The sequence below is a fragment of the Takifugu rubripes genome, chromosome 18 (assembly GCF_901000725.2).
Source record: "Takifugu rubripes chromosome 18, fTakRub1.2, whole genome shotgun sequence".
Lineage (NCBI taxonomy): Eukaryota > Metazoa > Chordata > Actinopteri > Tetraodontiformes > Tetraodontidae > Takifugu > Takifugu rubripes.
The window spans coordinates 10,022,972-10,041,103 of NC_042302.1; the positions used below are offsets into that span (position 1 = coordinate 10,022,972).

Here is an 18,132-nt window from a genome sequence, read left to right on the forward strand (position 1 = left end):
GTTCTGATCCATTTCACTCACTTTGTACAGCTTTGGTTGTCTGGAGAAAATGCTCTTGTCTGTTTTGGAAACGTAACATTGTGAACCTTTATTTAATGAGAAACTTCTTGAAGAAAAATTCTTCAAAATTTCTACAAAAAGCCAAACCTGTTTTTACTGAACAGACAACTTTAAACTTAAGGAAAACTCACATGGATTCGATCTGAAACAGAAGAACACCCCAGAGTTGAAGGATTAAAAAGAACGCAGAAACGAGCCGGACTGTAGGTGGCGCTGTCACCGCGACGCGGATATAGTGTGAGATTCAGGAGCAACTTTAAATACTTTAACTTCACGCTGTCCTTTATCCCATCGGTCCAAACGCGAATAAGAACCCTGGTCCGTTGTTTCCGTCTTCATCGACGCCACCTCACTTCCGGTTCGCTACACTCCGATTGGTTCGTGCTGGTTGTTCTGACGTTTGACAACAAAGACTTTCTGAGCAGAAACTGTCACCACATAAACGAAATCTTCCAGGACAACTGTGGAGACACGTGACAAACAGCTGAGTCCAGGTAAGACACGCACCTGTGCGTTAGTCTCGGGGACATGCGCGAGGCGACTCACCTGACATGCGTTTGAAGGACGGATCAGCTGATCCAGGTAGCCGAAATCGACTGGCCGTTCGGACCATCTGCATCATCACAGCTGCAGTGTTTTCATCGTTCTCTAGCTCACCTGCAGACTAACGACCAGAACCACAGGTGAGAACACGGTGGACGGGTCACACTGGACCTCCAACCCTCCAAACCCTCCCTCTTCCCTTAATAAACGTCACGTGAGCCCACGGTAAAGAACCATGGAAGCGCCCGGTCACCTGTGGTCTCGCGCATGTGGCAGCCGGACCGGACGAGGACGGAAGTCTGATCCTGTAAACAAACATAATCTGCACACTCACCGCCAGAACTCCGTCCTCACTGATGACCAGGTACCCGAGCTGGTCCGGGATCCGCTCCAGACCCGAGGTCAGCACCGCGGTGGTCTGAGACATAAGGACCATCATTGTGGAGCTTTGAATAAAGGCCGTCAACAAAACTGTTCAAACCAAACTCACCATTCTTCTTCTTCCTCTTTCCTCTTCTTCTTCGTTTGTCTCGCTTCGGTTCGTCGTTGTTTCACGTGACTGATGCCTTTGCGTGCTGTCGGAAATCTAAGAGTTGCTTTGCAGACGGTCACGGAACAGGACATGTGTGTCCCTCCAACACGACATGTGTCGCTTCACTCAGTAATTAATGGCTTTGATATAATGAGGTCGTCAGCGAGATGAAAGGCTCGTTTCCGGTGGGGGCGCGATCCCGTCGCGCTTTGCGTAACTCGGGCGGAAGTGTCGGTCAGCTGATCTCCTCACGTGATCGCGAGCCTCCGTTAGCTAACAGCTAAACTCTTTTGTCGTTCTGAGGTGAAATTTTGGCGTCTGAAGCTCGTGATGGCCGGCCGCGGGAAACTGATCGCTGTTATCGGGGACGAGGACACGTGCACGGGCTTCCTGCTCGGAGGAATCGGCGAACTGAACAAGAACCGCAAGCCGAACTTCCTGGTGGTGGAGAAGGACACCAGCATCACGGAGATCGAGGAGACCTTTAAGTGAGAAGCGCCATCATCGGACCCGTCAGAACATGCTCTTCGTCAATATCTAGAAACAATATGTTACCATAGAAACGTGGATTATTTAAACGATGAATGGGACTTTTGAGCTGACGACAGAAGCAAAGCTGACATTTTAGTCAGGCTCTTTACTGGTTTTATTCGTTCTGATTATTCTGATTTATTCGTTCGTAATTGATTTCAGTGACTCAAAGATGGTTGATATTTAACTGACAGTTGAAAAAGTTGATGCTTTTGATTGAAGTCTCTCGCAAAGCTAACTTCCCGTTGACTTCCTGTTCCTCCCTCCAGGAGCTTCTTGGCTCGCAGTGACATCGGCATCATTCTGATAAACCAGTTCATCGCTGAAATGATCCGCCACGCCATCGACGCGCACATGCAGTCCATTCCTGCCGTGCTGGAGATCCCATCTAAAGAGCATCCGTATGACGCGTCCAAGGACTCCATCCTCCGGCGAGCCAAGGGCATGTTCTCCGCCGAGGACTTCCGATAATCTGTCCAAACACCACATGTTTACAGATGTGATGAGCTCAAGTGTCCCTGACCTGGGGTTTTGTTGTGTCCTGTGACTTTTCTCGTCGTGGTAGTTTCGATGTGACACGTGGAAAATCTTGTTTTTCTGATGTTAACTTATAAAGATGTTGAGGACAATAAAAGACATGATTGTGACCTTCTGCTTCAGTTAATTCCAGAATAAAAGTCCCCTGACAGGAGACATGCTGTGAATAGATAAACACTTCGGTGATGACGTCACAGTGTGAGGTCAGAGGTCAGCAGGGGTCCCGTGGTTGCATTGCCAGAGTAAACAGCGTTGACCTTCAGAGGATGAGGGCTGGTGTTTGGAGAAGCTTTAGCTGACTGGGACCTTGAAGGCAGCAGCAGTATAAAACCAGTGTGAAGGCGTGAGCACCGCCAGTCTGATGCCCGAGGAGATGGTGCCACTTCAGACCTTCGCACTCGTCACCATGGCGACGATGATGGTGACTTCTGCTGCTGTTCTTCCTCCTTCCCATAATGGCAGGTGAGATCTGTAGTCGGGAACATGCTCACAGGCAGAGGAACATGGCAGGAAACTGGTTTCTGTTTCCTGTTGGCAGCAGTGAGGAAGCTGGACGCTTTCAGAGGTTCATGAGTCGGGAGGAGAATTCCACCAGGTGAGTCACGTCCATGACGCTGTCGAGCTTCAGAGGTTCCTCTCATCAAACATCAGCTCAGGAGACCAACCTTGGTGCAGCCACCAACCAAACATCTGCAGCCTGCACAGCTGGAACAGCTGCATCGTGGTCAAATGTCTTTTACTGCCTGTTTTGCAGGTTTGATTCTCACCAACATGTGGAGGGTTTGCAGAACATCTCGCTGCTGTCAGTAATCGTCTGTAACCAGTAACACGTTACCTGTAACCAGTAACACATAACCAGTAACCAGTAACACATAACCTGTAACCAGTAACACATAACCAGTAACCAGTAACACGTCACCTGTTTACACACTGATTCAGAGAAGAAGACGACAATAACTCTCTTCTCTTCTGCAGGTTCCACATGGAATCTCCTAGAACTGAGTACGTTCTGTCCAGTCAGGTTCAGTCTGCTTTCATTCTCCATACCTGTCTCACCACCTGTCTTACCCTCTCTCTCTGAATATATGTTTTCACACACACACACACACACACACTCACACACCTGTCTCGCCCAATCTCCCCATCCCTCCTTCCCTCCCAGACTCCCAGACATCTCTCTCTCTGCTTGCCTGTACCTGTCTCTCTCTCTCTCTCTCTCTCTCTCTCTGCCCACCTGCACCTGTCTCTCTCTCTGCTTGCCTGTACCTGTCTCTCTCTCTGCTTGCCTGTACCTGTCTCTCCCTCTCTCTCTCTGCTTGCCTGTACCTGTCTCTCTCTCTGCTTGCCTGTACCTGTCTCTCTCTCTCTCTGCCCGCCTGTACCTGTCTCTCTCTCTCTCTCTCTCTGCCCACCTGCACCTGTCTCTCTCTCTGCTTGCCTGTACCTGTCTCTCTCTCTCTCTCTGCTTGCCTGTACCTGTCTCTCTCTCTCTCTCTCTGCTTGCCTGTACCTGTCTCTCTCTCTGCCCACCTGCACCTGTCTCTCTCTCTGCTTGCCTGTACCTGTCTCTCTCTCTCTCTGCTTGCCTGTACCTGTCTCTCTCTCTCTCTCTCTGCTTGCCTGTACCTGTCTCTCTCTCTGCCCACCTGCACCTGTCTCTCTCTCTCTCTCTGCTTGCCTGTACCTGTCTCTCTCTCTCTCTCTCTGCTTGCCTGTACCTGTCTCTCTCTCTGCCCACCTGCACCTGTCTCCCTCTCTCTGCTGACACTGTGACCTGTCTCCCTCACAGCCGGCGTCCCATGACACGGGGCTGCATCTTCTCCACCTGCATCGTGACCGACCTCTCTAACCGCCTGCAGGGCGGAGATGAGACAGCTGGTGATGAAACTACCAACCCTTTGGGTAATGGAAGGAAGTGAGAGGAGGCGGCTGTCAGCTGTATGACATCATCCTCATCATCATCATTATTATCATCATCATCGTCTACAGAGCCGATCATATACTCTGTGAATGGATGGCATTTGCTGAAATGCATCATGGGAGATGTTAGTCCACTGGTGTTACACCAGGGGTGTCCAACCCAGTCCTACAGGGTGGTGGGAAACACTTCCAGGTACTACACGTCCCAGAATGCACCGCGGCAAAGACCATCCAATCACTGAGCTCCATGACCTGTTGAGTCAGGGTTTTTCATTGATCAGTGTATTATCACAATAATTGGACATGATTAAGATAAGATCTCTGATCTGTTCAATCTTATTACCCTTTTAGAAATTCTAGAGCTGCTTTATAATCATTAAATTCGTGAAGGTAACGATTGTTTCCACTGGCTCATTTTCTCTGGGTTTGATCTCAAAGTCAACATTTTCTCCTTGTCTTTATTTAATTTTCTCCTGTTTGTTAGTGTTTCTCTTGTCATCCATTCTACCACTGTTCTGATCACTGAGCAGCAATACTGATCAATGATCTTCATTATTATATTTGGGTAACCTTTCAAATGTCATCGTGATAAGAGCTATGGTTCATAACTGCTCAAACTGATCATCAATAACCAGATGAGCTCCTAAACACTTACAGAATAAAGTGTTGTCCATCAGTTGTCCTCTGAAAGCTGCAGTGGTCCCGAAGACACACAGCTCGACTGATCTGGGTGTTTCTGTGGCGCTGGTATTAACGCTGATATTACCAATAGGGATTATTGACATTGACTGACCTCTGTATTATGTAGGTCATCACCACCGTTACTGTTAGCAGTAATTACGACAGTTATAAATATTGTTACCGTTTATAATATAATGCTCCGTGTATGTCCGTCTAACTTTTTATCTTGATTATTTTGATGGCTCCTGTGTTATATTGTTGAGGTGCACTCGGTTGCACAAAAGTCCTCTCAGCTCGCGAATTCACATGAAAAGTTGAATATTTTAAATTTTAGGCGAGTGTTGCTTCTACTCCTAGATTGGCAAAAAAAAATTATTGAAAAGTAAACTGTATTTAAAACGTTTATTTACGGTTCAAAACACATTCGAGGTTTTTTAAAAAAAATTTATTAATTCTTTTCTCTCGCCATTACAAGAACGTTCAAACGAACAACTATGCAAATTAGATAATGACGTCATTTCGCGACTTTTTGCGCAGCCAATAGCGACCTCGCTTACTGAGGAGTCGCTGACGCTGCGCGGAACTAATGTTGGGTCACTCGTTTCCTTTCGGCGGGTATTGAAAGTTACACGAAGGGATCTCTGCGAGATGGCGGTTGCTGTGTAGGATTCTTTCAAGTCAGTTTTTGTCGTTATTTTTCTGTCTCATCGCAGTCCCGTTTCTGAGCTGAACCATGGAGGGGGGCAAACCGAGCCTGGCCCTGGTTTACCAGGCTATTCAGGCCTTGTATCACGACCCGGACCCGGCCGGGAAAGAACGAGCCTCGGTGTGGCTTGGGGAGCTCCAGAGATCGGTAAATATGGGAGAGGGCTGGTGTAGGCATGCGGATGGGTGGCTCTGAAGTTGGAACATATGTTCTCACCGGATCTAAACCCGAACCGGATCATTTTGATTTCTGTCTTGTTGTAGAACTACAGGCTGGGAGGTCTGCGCAGTCTCAGAAGGGCCGCAGGGTAGATACGAAGCTAAGCTAAAATAGCTAACTGAGTGGAGCAAAACAACATGTTAGCTTCCTATTGAGCTTCTTATGTCCAGAACCTGTTGTTTAAAGTGCGCGGGGGAGTCTGGCGTGTTACTGACCTGCGTAAATCAAACAGTTCACCAGACAGATCACTTTAATGCTGAAGTTTCTCCCAGAACCCTGCAGGTTGTTTTACTTCTGCTATTAAGTTGTTGCTTCTATCAAAGATGCTCTTTAAAGTGTTGCATTTCTATGAGACCCACTGGACCACGGGCTTGGTTCTAAATGTGGGTTCCGAACTTTCGATGGCTGCTGTGTTCGGCTCAGCTGAGCTGTCATACACCTTGTGTTCAGATGTATGCCTGGGAGGTCTCGGACCAGCTGCTGCAGCTGAAACAGGATGTGGAGTCCTGTTATTTTGCTGCTCAGACAATGAAGATGAAAATCCAAACCTCCTTCTACGAGCTGCCGCCTGAAACCCACAACGCACTGCGAGATTCTCTGCTGACCCACATCCAGAACCTGAAAGACCTGTCGCCCATCATCGTCACACAGGTGGGCCCGGTTAGCTTCTGCTAGAACTCGCTCCTTCTGTGGCTCCCTAATCTGTGGCGTCTCCTCTCCTCAGCTGGCGCTGGCCATCGCAGATCTGGCGCTTCAGATGGCCTCCTGGAAAGGAAGTGTTCACACCCTCATAGAGAAGTAAGATCTGGGAATTCTTCTGCTTACACTTGCAGTCCAGGTGTTACCTGAACGCTGACGGTGGCTGCTGTCTGTCTCCGCCCCCTCAGGTACAACAGTGACATCACCTCCATGCCGTTCCTCATAGAGATCCTCACAGTTCTACCAGAAGAAGTCCACAGTAGATCTCTACGGATTGGAGCCAATCGAAGGACAGAAATAATTGAGGATCTTGCGTATTACTCGAGCACCGTGGTCACATTACTGGTTAGAAACACTTCCTGTCTCTGATATGTGACCTCCACGTCGCAGCGACGTTGGTCCAGATGATTGAAATTTTAGTTTTCAGGTCCAGATGTGATGGATTGCTCATGTTTGTGGTCCTCCTAAAGGAGCTGGGGGAACATTTGTCAGACGTACGCGTGGCGTCTCCGCTCTGGCAGCTTCCTGTCTGTTGTCGATGAACCCCGCTGAGCAGCGGCCCTGTTTGGGGCATTTAGAAGGAGCGTAACTGCCCCTGCAGAACGCTGATGAGAGGGCAGCGGAAGCTTTGATCTTTGGTGTTGGACCGGTCCGTGAAGACATTCCGCTTGACTCAAATCAGCCCCGTTTGTCTTCTCTTTGATGGTTTCCATGTTTCTGATGATGGAAACGGACGGTTCCAGATCCGAATCAGGAAAACAGGCAGGAAGTTCTACGACTGCCGTGAGACCGACCTCAAACGTGCCTGAAACGATGGGTAACGTGCTGGCCGAACTAAAATGGCCGCCGTGCGGCCTGCATGGGCGCTGGGCCGACGCGGCGCTGCGTCTCAGGACGTCCCAGAAGCGAGGCGGCACCGGGGACCCGGATCGGGGACCCGGATCGGGGACCCGGATCAGCTCCGCGGCCCTTCAGGAGCCTCTTCTGATTGTCCCTGTTGTGTGTTTGTGTGTTGTAGACATCCTGTGTGGAGAAAACGGGCAGTGATGAGAAGATGTTCATCAAGGTGTTCCGCTGTCTGAGCAGCTGGTTCAACCTCGGGGTCCTGGACAGTAACTTCATGGCCAGTAACCAGCTGCTCATGGTCCTGTTCCAAGTCCTGGTGAGGGTTCCTCTTTGTGGGTCTGGAGTAGGTGTTGATGGCTGTTTAAGCCGCCTTTGACCCGCTTCCATGCTTCTCCTCACAGCAGAGGGATGAAACCTCCACCAACCTTCACGAGGCGGCGTCGGACTGCGTCTGCTCAGCTCTTTACGCAATAGAGAATGTGGACACCAACGTGGCTTTGGCCCTGCAGCTCTTTCAGGGGGTCCTGACTCTGGAAACAGCCTATCACATGGCCGTGGCCCGAGAAGATCTGGACAAGTGAGGACGCCCACGGGGGAGGTTGTGGTTGGACACCTGCTCATGTCACCGCTCTTGTCTCTCTTTCTGCCGTCAGGGTCTTGAACTACTGCAGGATCTTCACAGAACTCTGTGAGACCTTTTTAGAGACCACCGTCAGAAGTCCAGGTCAGGGGATGGGTGACCTGAGGACTCTGGAGCTGCTGCTCATCTGTGCTGGACATCCCCAGTATGAGGTAGAGAACCTCCGGCAGACCCACAAAACCTGGTTGACCTGGAGGTTCTTCACGAAGCCCCTTTTCACACGGCTCTCCTCTGATCCAGGTGGTGGAGATCTCCTTTAACTTCTGGTACCGCCTCGGAGAACATCTGTACAAGACCAGTGATGCGGCTCTGAACGGCATCTTCAGGCCGTACATCCAGAGACTCCTGCACTGCTTAGCCCGGCACTGTCAGCTGGACCCCGACCACGTACGACCCGCTCCGGCCCTGTTCTGTCAGGTTCTCGCCTTCCCTGATAACGTCGGCTCTTCTCACCAAACAGGACGGAATCCCAGAGGACACGGACGACTTCGGAGAGTTCCGGATGAGAGTGTCGGACCTGGTGAAAGACGTGATCTTCCTGGTTGGCTCCATGGAGTGTTTCTCTCAGGTACCATCTGTCTGGTCCTCGTGATGGTTCCAGGAGCAGAGGCTGGTGCTGGCCCTGGTGCCGGCCCTGGTGCTGGCCCTGGTGCCAGGACCAGAGCTCAGGAGGTGACCCAGTTAACCCCTCACCTCTGTTGGCAGTTGTACTCCACGCTGAAGGAGGTGAACCCGTCCTGGGAGGTGACCGAGGCCGTTCTCTTCATCATGGCTGCCATCGCTAAGAGTGTCGACCCGTGAGTACCGCTCCCCCCAGGGAGGGCGGAGGGCTCCTGTGGTCCTGGTTCTGAGCCCCTGGGATGGCTTTGTTTTTCAGAGAGAACAACCCGACCCTGTCTGAGGTTCTGCAGCAGGTGGTTCTTCTTCCGGAGAACGTCCACATCGCGGTCCGCTTCACCAGCATCGAGCTGGTCGGGGAGATGAGCGAGGTCGTCGACAGGAACCCCAGGTTCCTCGGTACGGTTCCGAGTCCCCCCCAGGGCAGCGGTCCGGGCCTGGACGGGCCTTCTGTCACGTTCTGTGTTTGTGTGCAGACCCGGTGCTGAACTACCTGATGAAAGGCCTCCGTGAGAAGCCCCTGGCGTCAGCAGCCGCTAAAGCCATCCACAACATCTGCTCCGTGTGCAGGGATCACATGACCCAGCACTTCCAGGGCCTCCTGGACATCGCTCGCGCCCTCGACTCCTTTGCACTGTCCACCGAGGCCGCTGTGGGTCTGCTCAAAGGTACCGGAGCACCTGTGCACCTGAGCACCTGTGTCCGTCTGTCTTCAGAGCTCAGGGGTGCATCTGGCCTGTCTGTGTCTCACCTGTGCAGGTACGGCGCTCGTCCTGGCTCGGCTCCCTCTGGAGAAGATTGCAGAATGTCTCAGCGACCTGTGTGCCGTTCAGGTTCTGGCTCTGAAGAAGGTCAGGCGCCATTTCTGGCTTCTTGAGGAACATCTGGGTCCTTTAACTGACGCGCTGGCGTTTTTTTCAGCTTCTGGCCGAAGAATCCGCAAATGGAAAATCGGCCGATCCGACAATTTGGCTGGACCGGCTGGCCGTGATCTTCAGGTGAGTCCCGCTGGGGGAGGCGGGCCGGTGAGGGCCACAGGTGAACAGCTGGTGCCCAAGGCATCATGGGAAGTCCCCCAGCAGTCCAGTCTGGCCTCTTTGTGGGGGGGGGGGGGGGGTTTCACCTGTGTTCACCTGTGTTCTCCTGTGTTCTCCTGTGTTCACCTTTGTTCACCTGTGTTCTCCTGTGTTCACCTGTGTTCTCCTGTGTTCACCTGTGTTCTCCTGTGTTCTCCTGTGTTCTCCTGTGTTCTCCTTTGTTCACCTCTTCCGTTCACACTGTGTTCTCCTGTGTTCACCTGTGTTCTCCTGTTTGGTTCACCTGTTTGGTTCACCTGTTTGGTTCACCTGTTCGGTTCTCCTGTGTTCTCCTGTGTTCTGTGTTCTCCTGTGTTCTGTGTTCTCCTGTGTTCTGTGTTCTCCTGTGTTCTCCTGTGTTCACCTGTTCGGTTCTCCTGTGTTCTCCTCTGTTCTCCTGTGTTCTCCTGTGTTCACCTCTTCGGTTCTCCTGTGTTCTCCTGTGTTCTCCTGTGTTCTCCTGTGTTTCTCCTGTGTTCTCCTGTGTTCTCCTGTGTTCACCTGTGTTCTCCTGTGTTCACCTGTGTTCTCCTGTGTTCTCCTGTGTTCACCTGTTCGGTTCTCCTGTGTTCTCCTGTGTTCTCCTGTGTTCTCCTGTGTTCACCTGTGTTCTCCTGTGTTCACCTGTGTTCTCCTGTGTTCACCTGTGTTCTCCTGTGTTCACCTCTTCGGTTCACCTGTGTTCTCCTGTGTTCTCCTGTGTTCACCCTGTGTTCTCCTGTGTTCCTCTTGTGTTCACCTGTGTTCTCCTGTGTTCACCTGTGTTCACCTGTGTTCTCCTGTGTTCACCTGTGTTCACCTGTGTTTCCTGTTCCTTCACCTGTTCACCTGTGTTCTCCTCTGTTCTCCTGTTTCTCCTGTGTTCACCTGTTTGGTTCACCTGTTCAGTTCTCCTGTGTTCACCTGTTCACCTGTGTTCACTGTGTTCTCCTGTGTTTCTGTGTTCACCTGTTCGGTTCTCCTGTGTTCACCTGTGTTCTCCTGTGTTCACCTGTGTTCACCTGTGGTTCACCTGTGTTCTCCTGTGTTCACCTGTTCGGTTCTCCTGTGTTCTCCTGTGTTCACCTGTGTTCTCCTGTGTTCTCCTGTGTTCACCTGTGTTCTCCTGTGTTCACCTGTGTTCTCCTGTGTTCACCTGTGTTCTCCTGTGTTCACCTGTGTTCACCTGTGTTCACCTGTGTTCTCCTGTGTTCACCTGTGTTCTCCTGTGTTCACCTGTGTTCTCCTGTGTTCACCTGTGTTCTCCTGTGTTCACCTGTTTGGTTCACCTGTGTTCACCTGTGTTCTCCTGTGTTCACCTGTTCGGTTCTCCTGTGTTCACCTGTTTCCTGTCGTCTCCTGTGTTCACCTGTGTTCACCTGTGTTCTCCTGTGTTCTCCTGTGTTCACCTGTGTTCTCCTGTGTTCACCTGTTTGGTTCACCTGTGTTCACCTGTGTTCTCCTGTGTTCACCTGTTCGGTTCTCCTGTGTTCACCTGTGTTCACCTGTTTGGTTCACCTGTGTTCACCTGTTTGGTTCACCTGTGTTCACCTGTGTTCACCTGTTTCAGACACACAAACCCCATCGTGGAGAACGGACAGTCTCACCCCTGTCAGAAGGTCATCCAGGAGGTAAAGTTCCCAAACTCTCTTGATTGGAATGTTGTGACCTGTCTGTGGAACATCTCACCGCATTCCCTGTGCTTCACCTGTAGATCTGGCCAGTTCTCTCACAAACGCTCAACACTCATCAGGCTGATAACAGGATCGTGGAGAGATGTTGTCGCTGTCTCAGGTTTGCAGTTCGATGCGTCGGGAAAGGCTCCGCCTCCCTGCTGCAGCCGCTCGTCACTCAGGTGAGACACGTTTGGACTGAGCTTCATCTGAGGTCGACAGAGAGGGTGAACCGTCTGTGCGGGTGTGTGTGGGGCTGTGTGTGTGTGTGTGTGTCTGCGGGTGTGTGTGTGTCTGTGTCTGTGTGTGTGTGTGTCTGCGGGTGTGTGTGTGTGTGTGTGTGTCTGCGTGTGTGTGTGTCTGCGTGTGTGTGTGTCTGCGTGTGTGGGTCTGTGTGGGTGTGTGTGTGCGTGTGTGGGTGTGTGTGTGTGTGTGTGCGTGGGTCTGCGTGTGTGTGTGTCTCTCAGATGGTGAGTGTGTACCAGGTGTATCCACACTCCTGCTTCCTGTACCTGGGCAGCATCCTGGTGGACGAGTATGGGATGGAGGAGGGCTGCAGGCAGGGGCTGCTGGACATGCTGAAGGTGGGTGGAGCTGCTGGTTCCGTGTCCTCGTGTCCTCGTGGCAGCGCCGCACCTGGAGCTCACCAGGACCTTTTCCTTCTCCAGGCTCTGTGCATGCCGACCTTCCAGCTGCTGGAGCAGCAGAACGGGCTGAGGAACCATCCCGACACCGTGGACGACCTGTTCCGGCTGGCCACCAGGTGAGTGCGCAGAGCCCCGCCCAGCAGAGGCCCCTCAGACGTGTGACACCTGTGTCTGCGTCAGGTTCGTGCAGAGGAGTCCCATCACGCTGCTCAGCAGCAGCATCATCGTTCACATCATCCAGTGCGCCATCGCCGCCACCTCACTAGACCACCGGGACGCCAACTGCAGCGTCATGAAGTTCGTCCGAGACCTGATCCACTCTGGAGTCGCCAACGACGTGAGTTGGTCGGGTCACACCCGACCCACCAGGGGCGGGGCGGGGCGGGGCTAACGCGACTGACGAGGCTAACGAGGCTAACGCGACTGACGAGGCTGACGCGACTGACGTGACTGACGCGGCTAATGTGACTGACATGGCTAATGTGACTGACATGGCTAACGCGGCTAACGTGACTGACATGGCTAACGTGACTGACATGGCTAACGCGGCTAATGTGACTGACATGGCTAATGTGACTGACATGGCTAACGCGGCTAACGTGACTGACATGGCTAACGCGGCTAACGTGACTGACATGGCTAACGCGGCTAACGTGACTGACATGGCTAACGCGACTGACATGGCTAACGCGGCTAACGTGACTGACATGGCTAACGCGGCTAACGTGACTGACATGGCTAACGCGGCTAACGTGACTGACATGGCTAACGTGACTGACATGGCTAACGCGGCTAATGTGACTGACATGGCTAACGCGGCTAACGTGACTGACATGGCTAACGCGGCTAACGTGACTGACATGGCTAACGCGGCTAACGTGACTGACATGGCTAACGTGGGTTGGATCAAAACCGCCCCTGACCTGGTAGACGATGGTCTCCTTGTGTGGAGTTAGCGACGGCGGGCGTAAAGGGTGTAGAGCAGCGGCAGGTGCTGATTTACGCCCGTGCGTCTGGTTTTAGGAGCCTTCAGGTCGCGAGGTCGCCTATTTATGCGACGCGCCTCAGATCAGTTACAGCTGACCGGACGGCTTCTGAGAAGCTAAAATAGCAGCAAGCAGTCGGGGAATCTCCTCGCCGCCAACCCCCCCCCCCCCCGGACTGGCGTTACTGCCACCGTTGGGGCGTGGCTGCGACAACTTCCTGTTTCCTGTTGCTGTAACTGTGCCGCGGTGTCCCTGCAGCACGAGGAGGACTTCGAGGTGAGGAAGCAGCTGATTGGTCAGGCCATGGAGCAGCACGGGCAGCAGCTCATCACCCAGCTGATGCACTCCTGCTGCTTCTGCCTGCCGCCCTACACGCTGCCCGACGTGGCCGAGGTGCTGTGGGAGGTCATGGTGTTTGACCGCTCTGTGAGTATGACCGCTCGCCTGCGCCGCTCGCCTGCGCCGCTCGCCTGCGCCGCTCACCTGCGCCGCTCACCTGTGCCCGTTTCAGACGTTCTGCCGCTGGCTGGAACACGCCCTGAAGGGGTTACCCAAAGAGACGTCGGGAGGCGCCATGACTGTGACTCACAAACAGCTGACCGACTTCCACAAACAGGTCACCAGGTGAGACGGCCCGGCTCCGAGCGACCCGCACGCGTGGCAGGGCGGCCCAGGTAACCATAGTAACGGCTGTGTCTGCTTGCTGCCCAGTGCTGAGGAGTGTAAACAGGTGTGTTGGGCCATCAGAGAGTTCACCAGACTGTTCCGATAGCTGCGACCTGCTCGATGACGGATCACTCGGCACCAGGTAACCCGCACCTTTGTGGTCTCCGTGGTGACGAGTCGGTCCTCCTGACCTTGCTCAGGTCTGCCCGTCCCTGTTGCCGTGGTGACGCTCCTTTTGTTCGATGACCGACAGGTAAAATGCTGTAAAAGTGCAGAGGAGGACGAGGAGGATGAAGATGATGGATGGGGGACGTGGAGCAGCCCTCCGGGACACTGACGCGTCCTCGCCCCTCATCTGCCCCGGCGCCACCTGAGCATCACCTGTTGGTCCAGCAGGTGGCGCTCTGGACGGGTTCACCAAGTGAACCGATGAAGACGAGTGACCTTCATCGGTAAAGAATTGATGGATGTGCCTGGCCAGCATTTTTAAGAAGATTTATTTTTGGGACTTTGGTCGTGTTTTTTTTTGTCTGTGCCATATAAAGATTTCCCATGATGCTCCTGGCCTCAGGCTACAGCTGGAGGATTTGGCATTTTAAATCTGGTCGAATTTTATTTGTTTTTCCACCAAGTGAGACAGAGAGAACTCTGGGTAATGAGGACAGAGACTGACACATGACATCATCGCTGATGTAGCCTTGTTGTAAACAATAAAACAACAGAAATGGAGTCTGCTTCTGTTTGTAAACAACACACAGCATGAGCCAATCAGAGCAGCCCGTTGAGCCCGCGTGGGCGTCGCCCGCGTCCCGCTGGCGTGATGAGCCGAGCATCTGCGGAACGTCTGGAACCTGGACCTGAGGTGGGACCTGGACCTGTGGTGGGACCTGGACTTGAGGTGGGACCTGGACCTGTGGTGGAACCTGGACTTGAGGTGGGACCTGGACCTGTGGTGGAACCTGGACTTGAGGTGGGACCTGGACCTGTGGTGGAACCAGGACCTGTGGTGGGACCTGGACCTGTGGGGGGGGTAAGGAGAGACGAGGGGCAGGAGGAGCCGCCGGCTTCAGGGGATGTTCAGGGTCCAGGGTCCCGTGATGTTCTGGCTCTGCATGAGCCGCTGCAGCTCCTTGAACTGCTCCACCGTCTGGTCCTTGATGTCGGGGTTTGAGATCCGCAGGTGGACGCTGTCTGTGGACCAGTTGAGTTCTCCTGAGAACATCTCGGTCAGGATCCGAGCCACCACCGGAACCACCTGAGGAGAAAGAGGAGGCGGGGTTGCTTACAGGGTTCTCCACACGAGTCCTCGTCCTGGTCTTTGGTTCTCAGACCTGGACCACGATGAGCTTCTTCTCTTTGGGCCTCCTGTCGGGCCAGTCCTCCCCGAAGCAGAAGTAGATCTCGAAGGGCGGCGGGTTTGGAGCGTCGCCCTTCTGGAACCTGATGAGTCCTGTGGACGGACCTTCACGTCAGCTCGGCTTTTTGGGACTCGTGTTGCTCTCGTGTGAGCGTCACCTTCTAGAAAGTGGTTGAGGCTGAAGACTTTGACCCGCTCCTCGCGCTCCATGGGATTGGGTGGGCCCTGTTCTGGAACGCCGGGTCCAGACCAGAACACCTTAGACTGGCAGAGGCGCATGGCGTAGATGTCCTGCTCCCAGATCTCCAGGATCAGACCGCGCTCCAGCGCCCCCAGCACGGTCTCTGTGTACTGCCGCTGCTTGTGGTTCTGAATGTCAGATGTTCCAGGAAACTGCACCTGCTGCAGGGTGACGGGTCCAAACAGGTCCACCTGATCCGGGGTGGGTTCCATGTGTCCGTAGTAGAGTCTGCAACCCTGAGGGTTACTGACATTCTGAGAGCCCATCATCCTGCCCCGGTACTGGAACTTCAGGTCTAGATCTGTAACTACAGCAGTGTCTCTTATGAGGACGGAGAACCAGAACCGGGTTAATTAAGAAATACCAGGAGTACAGTGAGATCCTGTCTAACAGCGGAGGCCCGGTTGCTGTTCCAGCAGCCAGAACCTTGAGCTGTTGTGGTGGGCGAAGAACCCGACTCACGTGGGATGCTGCTCAGCAGGTCATATTTGCAGGTTTGCTGGTTCTGAGCGTGCACCAGGTTCTGGATGTCCCCCATGGTGCTCAATTCTAATGGGTCAGGAAGGGCAGAGGAGGCAGGAGCCGGCAGAACACTGAAGTCCTGGAGGCCGTTGGGGGGTTCTATGGAAGGAACAAAGCTGCTGTCGGTCTCCATCTGGGACGGGAGGTCAGAGGTCACTCTGAGGGATCCAAAGGAGCCATCGGTGCCCAGGCTGATGCGACTGACATCGGGCACAGCTGGGTAGGCGCTGTTAGAGGCGGAGCCTAGAGAACAACCAGCAGGAATGAAGCCTGGCCCCGCCCCCCGAGGCAGCGCTGACAGAACCGCCAGTTTGGACTTACCGATCGTGAGGTGCATCAGATTTGGCATCTGGCAGCAAGAAGGAAGCGAATCGGGTCAGTTGGGGAAAGTCAAAGGTTCCTTTTTAGTTTGAGTTTCTCACCTCTTCGTCTTCCTCCTCACCAACATCTGCAACAGGAGCAAACGCTGCGTGAAGGGTTTGGGTTGGGGACCCGGTCCCGCCCCCCCCACACCCGCCCACTCACCGGCGTTCCCGGGCTGCTCGCAGACCTCGTAGATCTTGTACGGGTGGACCGGCGTCTCTTTGGTTCCGTCGTATTTCAGCTGAAACTCTCGGCTCTTGTTCAGAGCACAGCGGAGGTTCGCCTTCCACTTGGCCGGGTCGGGTTCATCCACACCTTCCTGGTATTTGCCCGTCTCCAGAGCCCACGCCTGGAAAAGAGCAGCAAGCGGTTCTGTCCGCCCTCGCAGCGCACGGCACGTGCACGCGCACGCGCACGGCACGAGGATCCACGTGACCAAGTGCAAACTGAAGGACGGTGAAGGAAACGGCTTTAATGTTTGACGGGTCTTTTAATGTCCGGGTCCAGGTCAGGTACCTGGTACCCAGGTATGGACGGAGGACAGGTGCTCTTGTATGTGGGGGAGGGGCTCTGTGTTCAGGAGGTCATGTGATGGCTCTTCCTCTCAAACTGAACTGATCTCGGACCGTATCTATCGGTGAAGGTGGTGAAAGATGACTTTAAACCCAGTGAACAAATGGACACATTGAGGACAGAAATGAAAAGGAGGAAGTGACATCAGAGCCAGAAGCTGGAGGAAGTCACACTTCCTCCTTCTTTCACTGACTTTCAAACTGCGAATTATCACTGCTGTGAATCAGAAAAAGAACCCAAAGCACCGGCCGACCCACTGCACCTGGTCAGCAGGTGGACGGGTCAACGATGAGGCGTGAGGACAGGACGTGAGGTCAGAGGTGGGCCGGCGTCCGCCAGACACTGACCTTGAAGATGGTGATCTCCTCCTCTGATGCTGGCGTGTGCCGCGTCGCGTGTTTCCAGGGGATCTGGAAGAGTCGGTGGTCCTGACTGACCCACTGCAGCCCAGGATACCTGCCACTGTTCACCTGAGCCAGTAACCAGGGTTTCAGGCGGATCCTCCGTGGCTGGAAGCTCATGGTGCTCACGGCGTGGACCACGGCGTGGATCACGGCGTGGATCACTGAGGGGCGGCCTGGGAAACGTGCGCTCTTAAACGCGGCAGCTTCCACGTTGAGTCGCTGAAGCGACACAAACCATCAAAGCGCCAAAGTGAGAAACATTTAGTTTAGAGGAACTGGCATCATGTGAGCGCCCAGGAACGACTTCCTGTTAGGCTGAATGAGCTGCAGTCTTCAGATTTCCAAAATAAAAGCACAGCGGTTGTCCACAACCTGAAAGAGTGAGCCAGGGAGGAGCTGCTCCCCTGGAGGGTCGACCTGGCCTGAAGGGCCACGTCTGTGGCGCCAACCTCAGATTCAATTCAGACTCTCCAGACAGCACTCATGCACCTGGGGACACCTGGGGACACGTGAGGAGACCTGGGGACACCTGAGGAGACCTGAGGAGACCTGGGGACACGTGAGGAGACCTGGGGAGACCTGGGGACACGTGAGGAGACCTGAGGAGACCTGGGGAGACCTGGGGACACGTGAGGAGACCTGGGGACACCTGAGGAGACCTGAGGAGACCTGGGGACACCTGAGGAGACCTGGGGACACCTGGGGACACGTGAGGAGACCTGGGGACACGTGAGGAGACCTGAGGACACCTGGGGACACCTGAGGACACCTGAGGAGACCTGGGGACACCTGAGGAGACCTGAGGAGACCTGGGGACACCTGAGGAGACCTGGGGACACCTGAGGAGACCTGAGGAGACCTGGGGACACGTGAGGAGACCTGAGGACATGTGAGGAGACCTGAGGACACCTGGGGACACCTGAGGACACCTGAGGAGACCTGGGGACACCTGAGGAGACCTGAGGAGACCTGGGGACACCTGAGGAGACCTGGGGACACGTGAGGAGACCTGAGGAGACCTGGGGACACGTGAGGAGACCTGGGGACACGTGAGGACACCTGGGGACACCTGAGGAGACCTGGGGAGACCTGAGGACACCTGGGGACACCTGA

The 18,132-nt window shown here is 53.9% G+C and overlaps 4 protein-coding genes across 6 annotated transcripts; 2 read left to right on the forward strand and 2 right to left on the reverse strand.

Moving 5' to 3' along the window:
* Positions 1-62: 62 nt before the first annotated feature.
* On the reverse strand, positions 63-1,358 carry lamtor4 (late endosomal/lysosomal adaptor, MAPK and MTOR activator 4). The gene is made up of 4 exons (XM_003978928.3): positions 1,094-1,358; positions 938-1,021; positions 607-724; positions 63-521 (listed from the first exon to the last, which is right to left on the reverse strand). Exons 1-4 carry the CDS (start codon positions 1,094-1,096, stop codon positions 424-426), a joined length of 303 nt encoding a protein of 100 aa, XP_003978977.2. The 5' UTR covers positions 1,097-1,358; the 3' UTR covers positions 63-423.
* atp6v1f (ATPase H+ transporting V1 subunit F) lies at positions 608-2,311 on the forward strand. Its single transcript, XM_011620340.2, has 3 exons — positions 608-743; positions 1,439-1,623; positions 1,936-2,311. Exons 2-3 carry the CDS (start codon positions 1,466-1,468, stop codon positions 2,135-2,137), a joined length of 360 nt encoding a protein of 119 aa, XP_011618642.1. The 5' UTR covers positions 608-743; positions 1,439-1,465; the 3' UTR covers positions 2,138-2,311.
* Positions 2,312-5,398: 3,087 nt separating this feature from the next.
* Positions 5,399-14,288, forward strand: tnpo3 (transportin 3). Its single transcript, XM_029825503.1, has 23 exons — positions 5,399-5,657; positions 6,180-6,380; positions 6,454-6,527; positions 6,617-6,773; positions 7,447-7,590; positions 7,676-7,851; positions 7,928-8,066; positions 8,155-8,301; positions 8,375-8,482; positions 8,620-8,711; positions 8,792-8,931; positions 9,009-9,200; positions 9,292-9,383; positions 9,454-9,530; positions 11,158-11,218; positions 11,302-11,442; positions 11,728-11,844; positions 11,929-12,023; positions 12,088-12,244; positions 13,152-13,319; positions 13,405-13,517; positions 13,605-13,701; positions 13,813-14,288. The coding sequence occupies exons 1-22, from the start codon at positions 5,538-5,540 to the stop codon at positions 13,663-13,665; spliced, it is 2,772 nt and encodes a 923-aa protein (XP_029681363.1). The 5' UTR covers positions 5,399-5,537; the 3' UTR covers positions 13,666-13,701; positions 13,813-14,288.
* On the reverse strand, positions 14,038-17,308 carry irf5 (interferon regulatory factor 5). Of its 3 annotated transcripts, none has more exons than XM_029825534.1 (8): positions 16,963-17,308; positions 16,205-16,391; positions 16,102-16,127; positions 16,001-16,028; positions 15,620-15,778; positions 15,075-15,464; positions 14,891-15,009; positions 14,038-14,814 (listed from the first exon to the last, which is right to left on the reverse strand). In XM_029825534.1, the coding sequence occupies exons 1-8, from the start codon at positions 17,134-17,136 to the stop codon at positions 14,626-14,628; spliced, it is 1,272 nt and encodes a 423-aa protein (XP_029681394.1). In that variant the 5' UTR covers positions 17,137-17,308; the 3' UTR covers positions 14,038-14,625. The 3 variants fall into 3 exon arrangements, with proteins under 3 accessions (XP_029681394.1, XP_029681393.1, XP_029681392.1); XM_029825533.1 differs by having other exon boundaries at positions 15,075-15,458; positions 15,620-15,922; XM_029825532.1 differs by having other exon boundaries at positions 15,620-15,922; positions 16,963-17,307.
* Positions 17,309-18,132: the final 824 nt, after the last annotated feature.

Excerpts from the sequence above, each read along its gene's own strand:
- irf5 (XM_029825532.1), bottom strand. The coding sequence starts at position 17,136 with ATGAGCTTCCAGCCACGGAGGATCCGCCTGAAACCCTGGTTACTGGCT. Across the intron at positions 16,029-16,101 it reads GTGAGGAGGAAGACGAAGAG|ATGCCAAATCTGATGCACCT; the intron begins GTGAGAAACTCA and ends TCTTGCTGCCAG. Across the intron at positions 15,465-15,619 it reads CCTGCTGAGCAGCATCCCAC|TTACAGATCTAGACCTGAAG; the intron begins GTGAGTCGGGTT and ends ACACTGCTGTAG.
- atp6v1f (XM_011620340.2), top strand. The coding sequence starts at position 1,466 with ATGGCCGGCCGCGGGAAACTGATCGCTGTTATCGGGGACGAGGACACG. Across the intron at positions 1,624-1,935 it reads GAGATCGAGGAGACCTTTAA|GAGCTTCTTGGCTCGCAGTG; the intron begins GTGAGAAGCGCC and ends TCCTCCCTCCAG.
- lamtor4 (XM_003978928.3), bottom strand. Across the intron at positions 725-937 it reads GTGAGGACGGAGTTCTGGCG|TCTGCAGGTGAGCTAGAGAA; the intron begins GTGAGTGTGCAG and ends TCTGGTCGTTAG. Across the intron at positions 522-606 it reads GTCCTTCAAACGCATGTCAG|TTGTCCTGGAAGATTTCGTT; the intron begins GTGAGTCGCCTC and ends GTGTCTCCACAG.
- tnpo3 (XM_029825503.1), top strand. The coding sequence starts at position 5,538 with ATGGAGGGGGGCAAACCGAGCCTGGCCCTGGTTTACCAGGCTATTCAG. Across the intron at positions 5,658-6,179 it reads TTGGGGAGCTCCAGAGATCG|ATGTATGCCTGGGAGGTCTC; the intron begins GTAAATATGGGA and ends CCTTGTGTTCAG. Across the intron at positions 6,381-6,453 it reads CGCCCATCATCGTCACACAG|CTGGCGCTGGCCATCGCAGA; the intron begins GTGGGCCCGGTT and ends TCCTCTCCTCAG.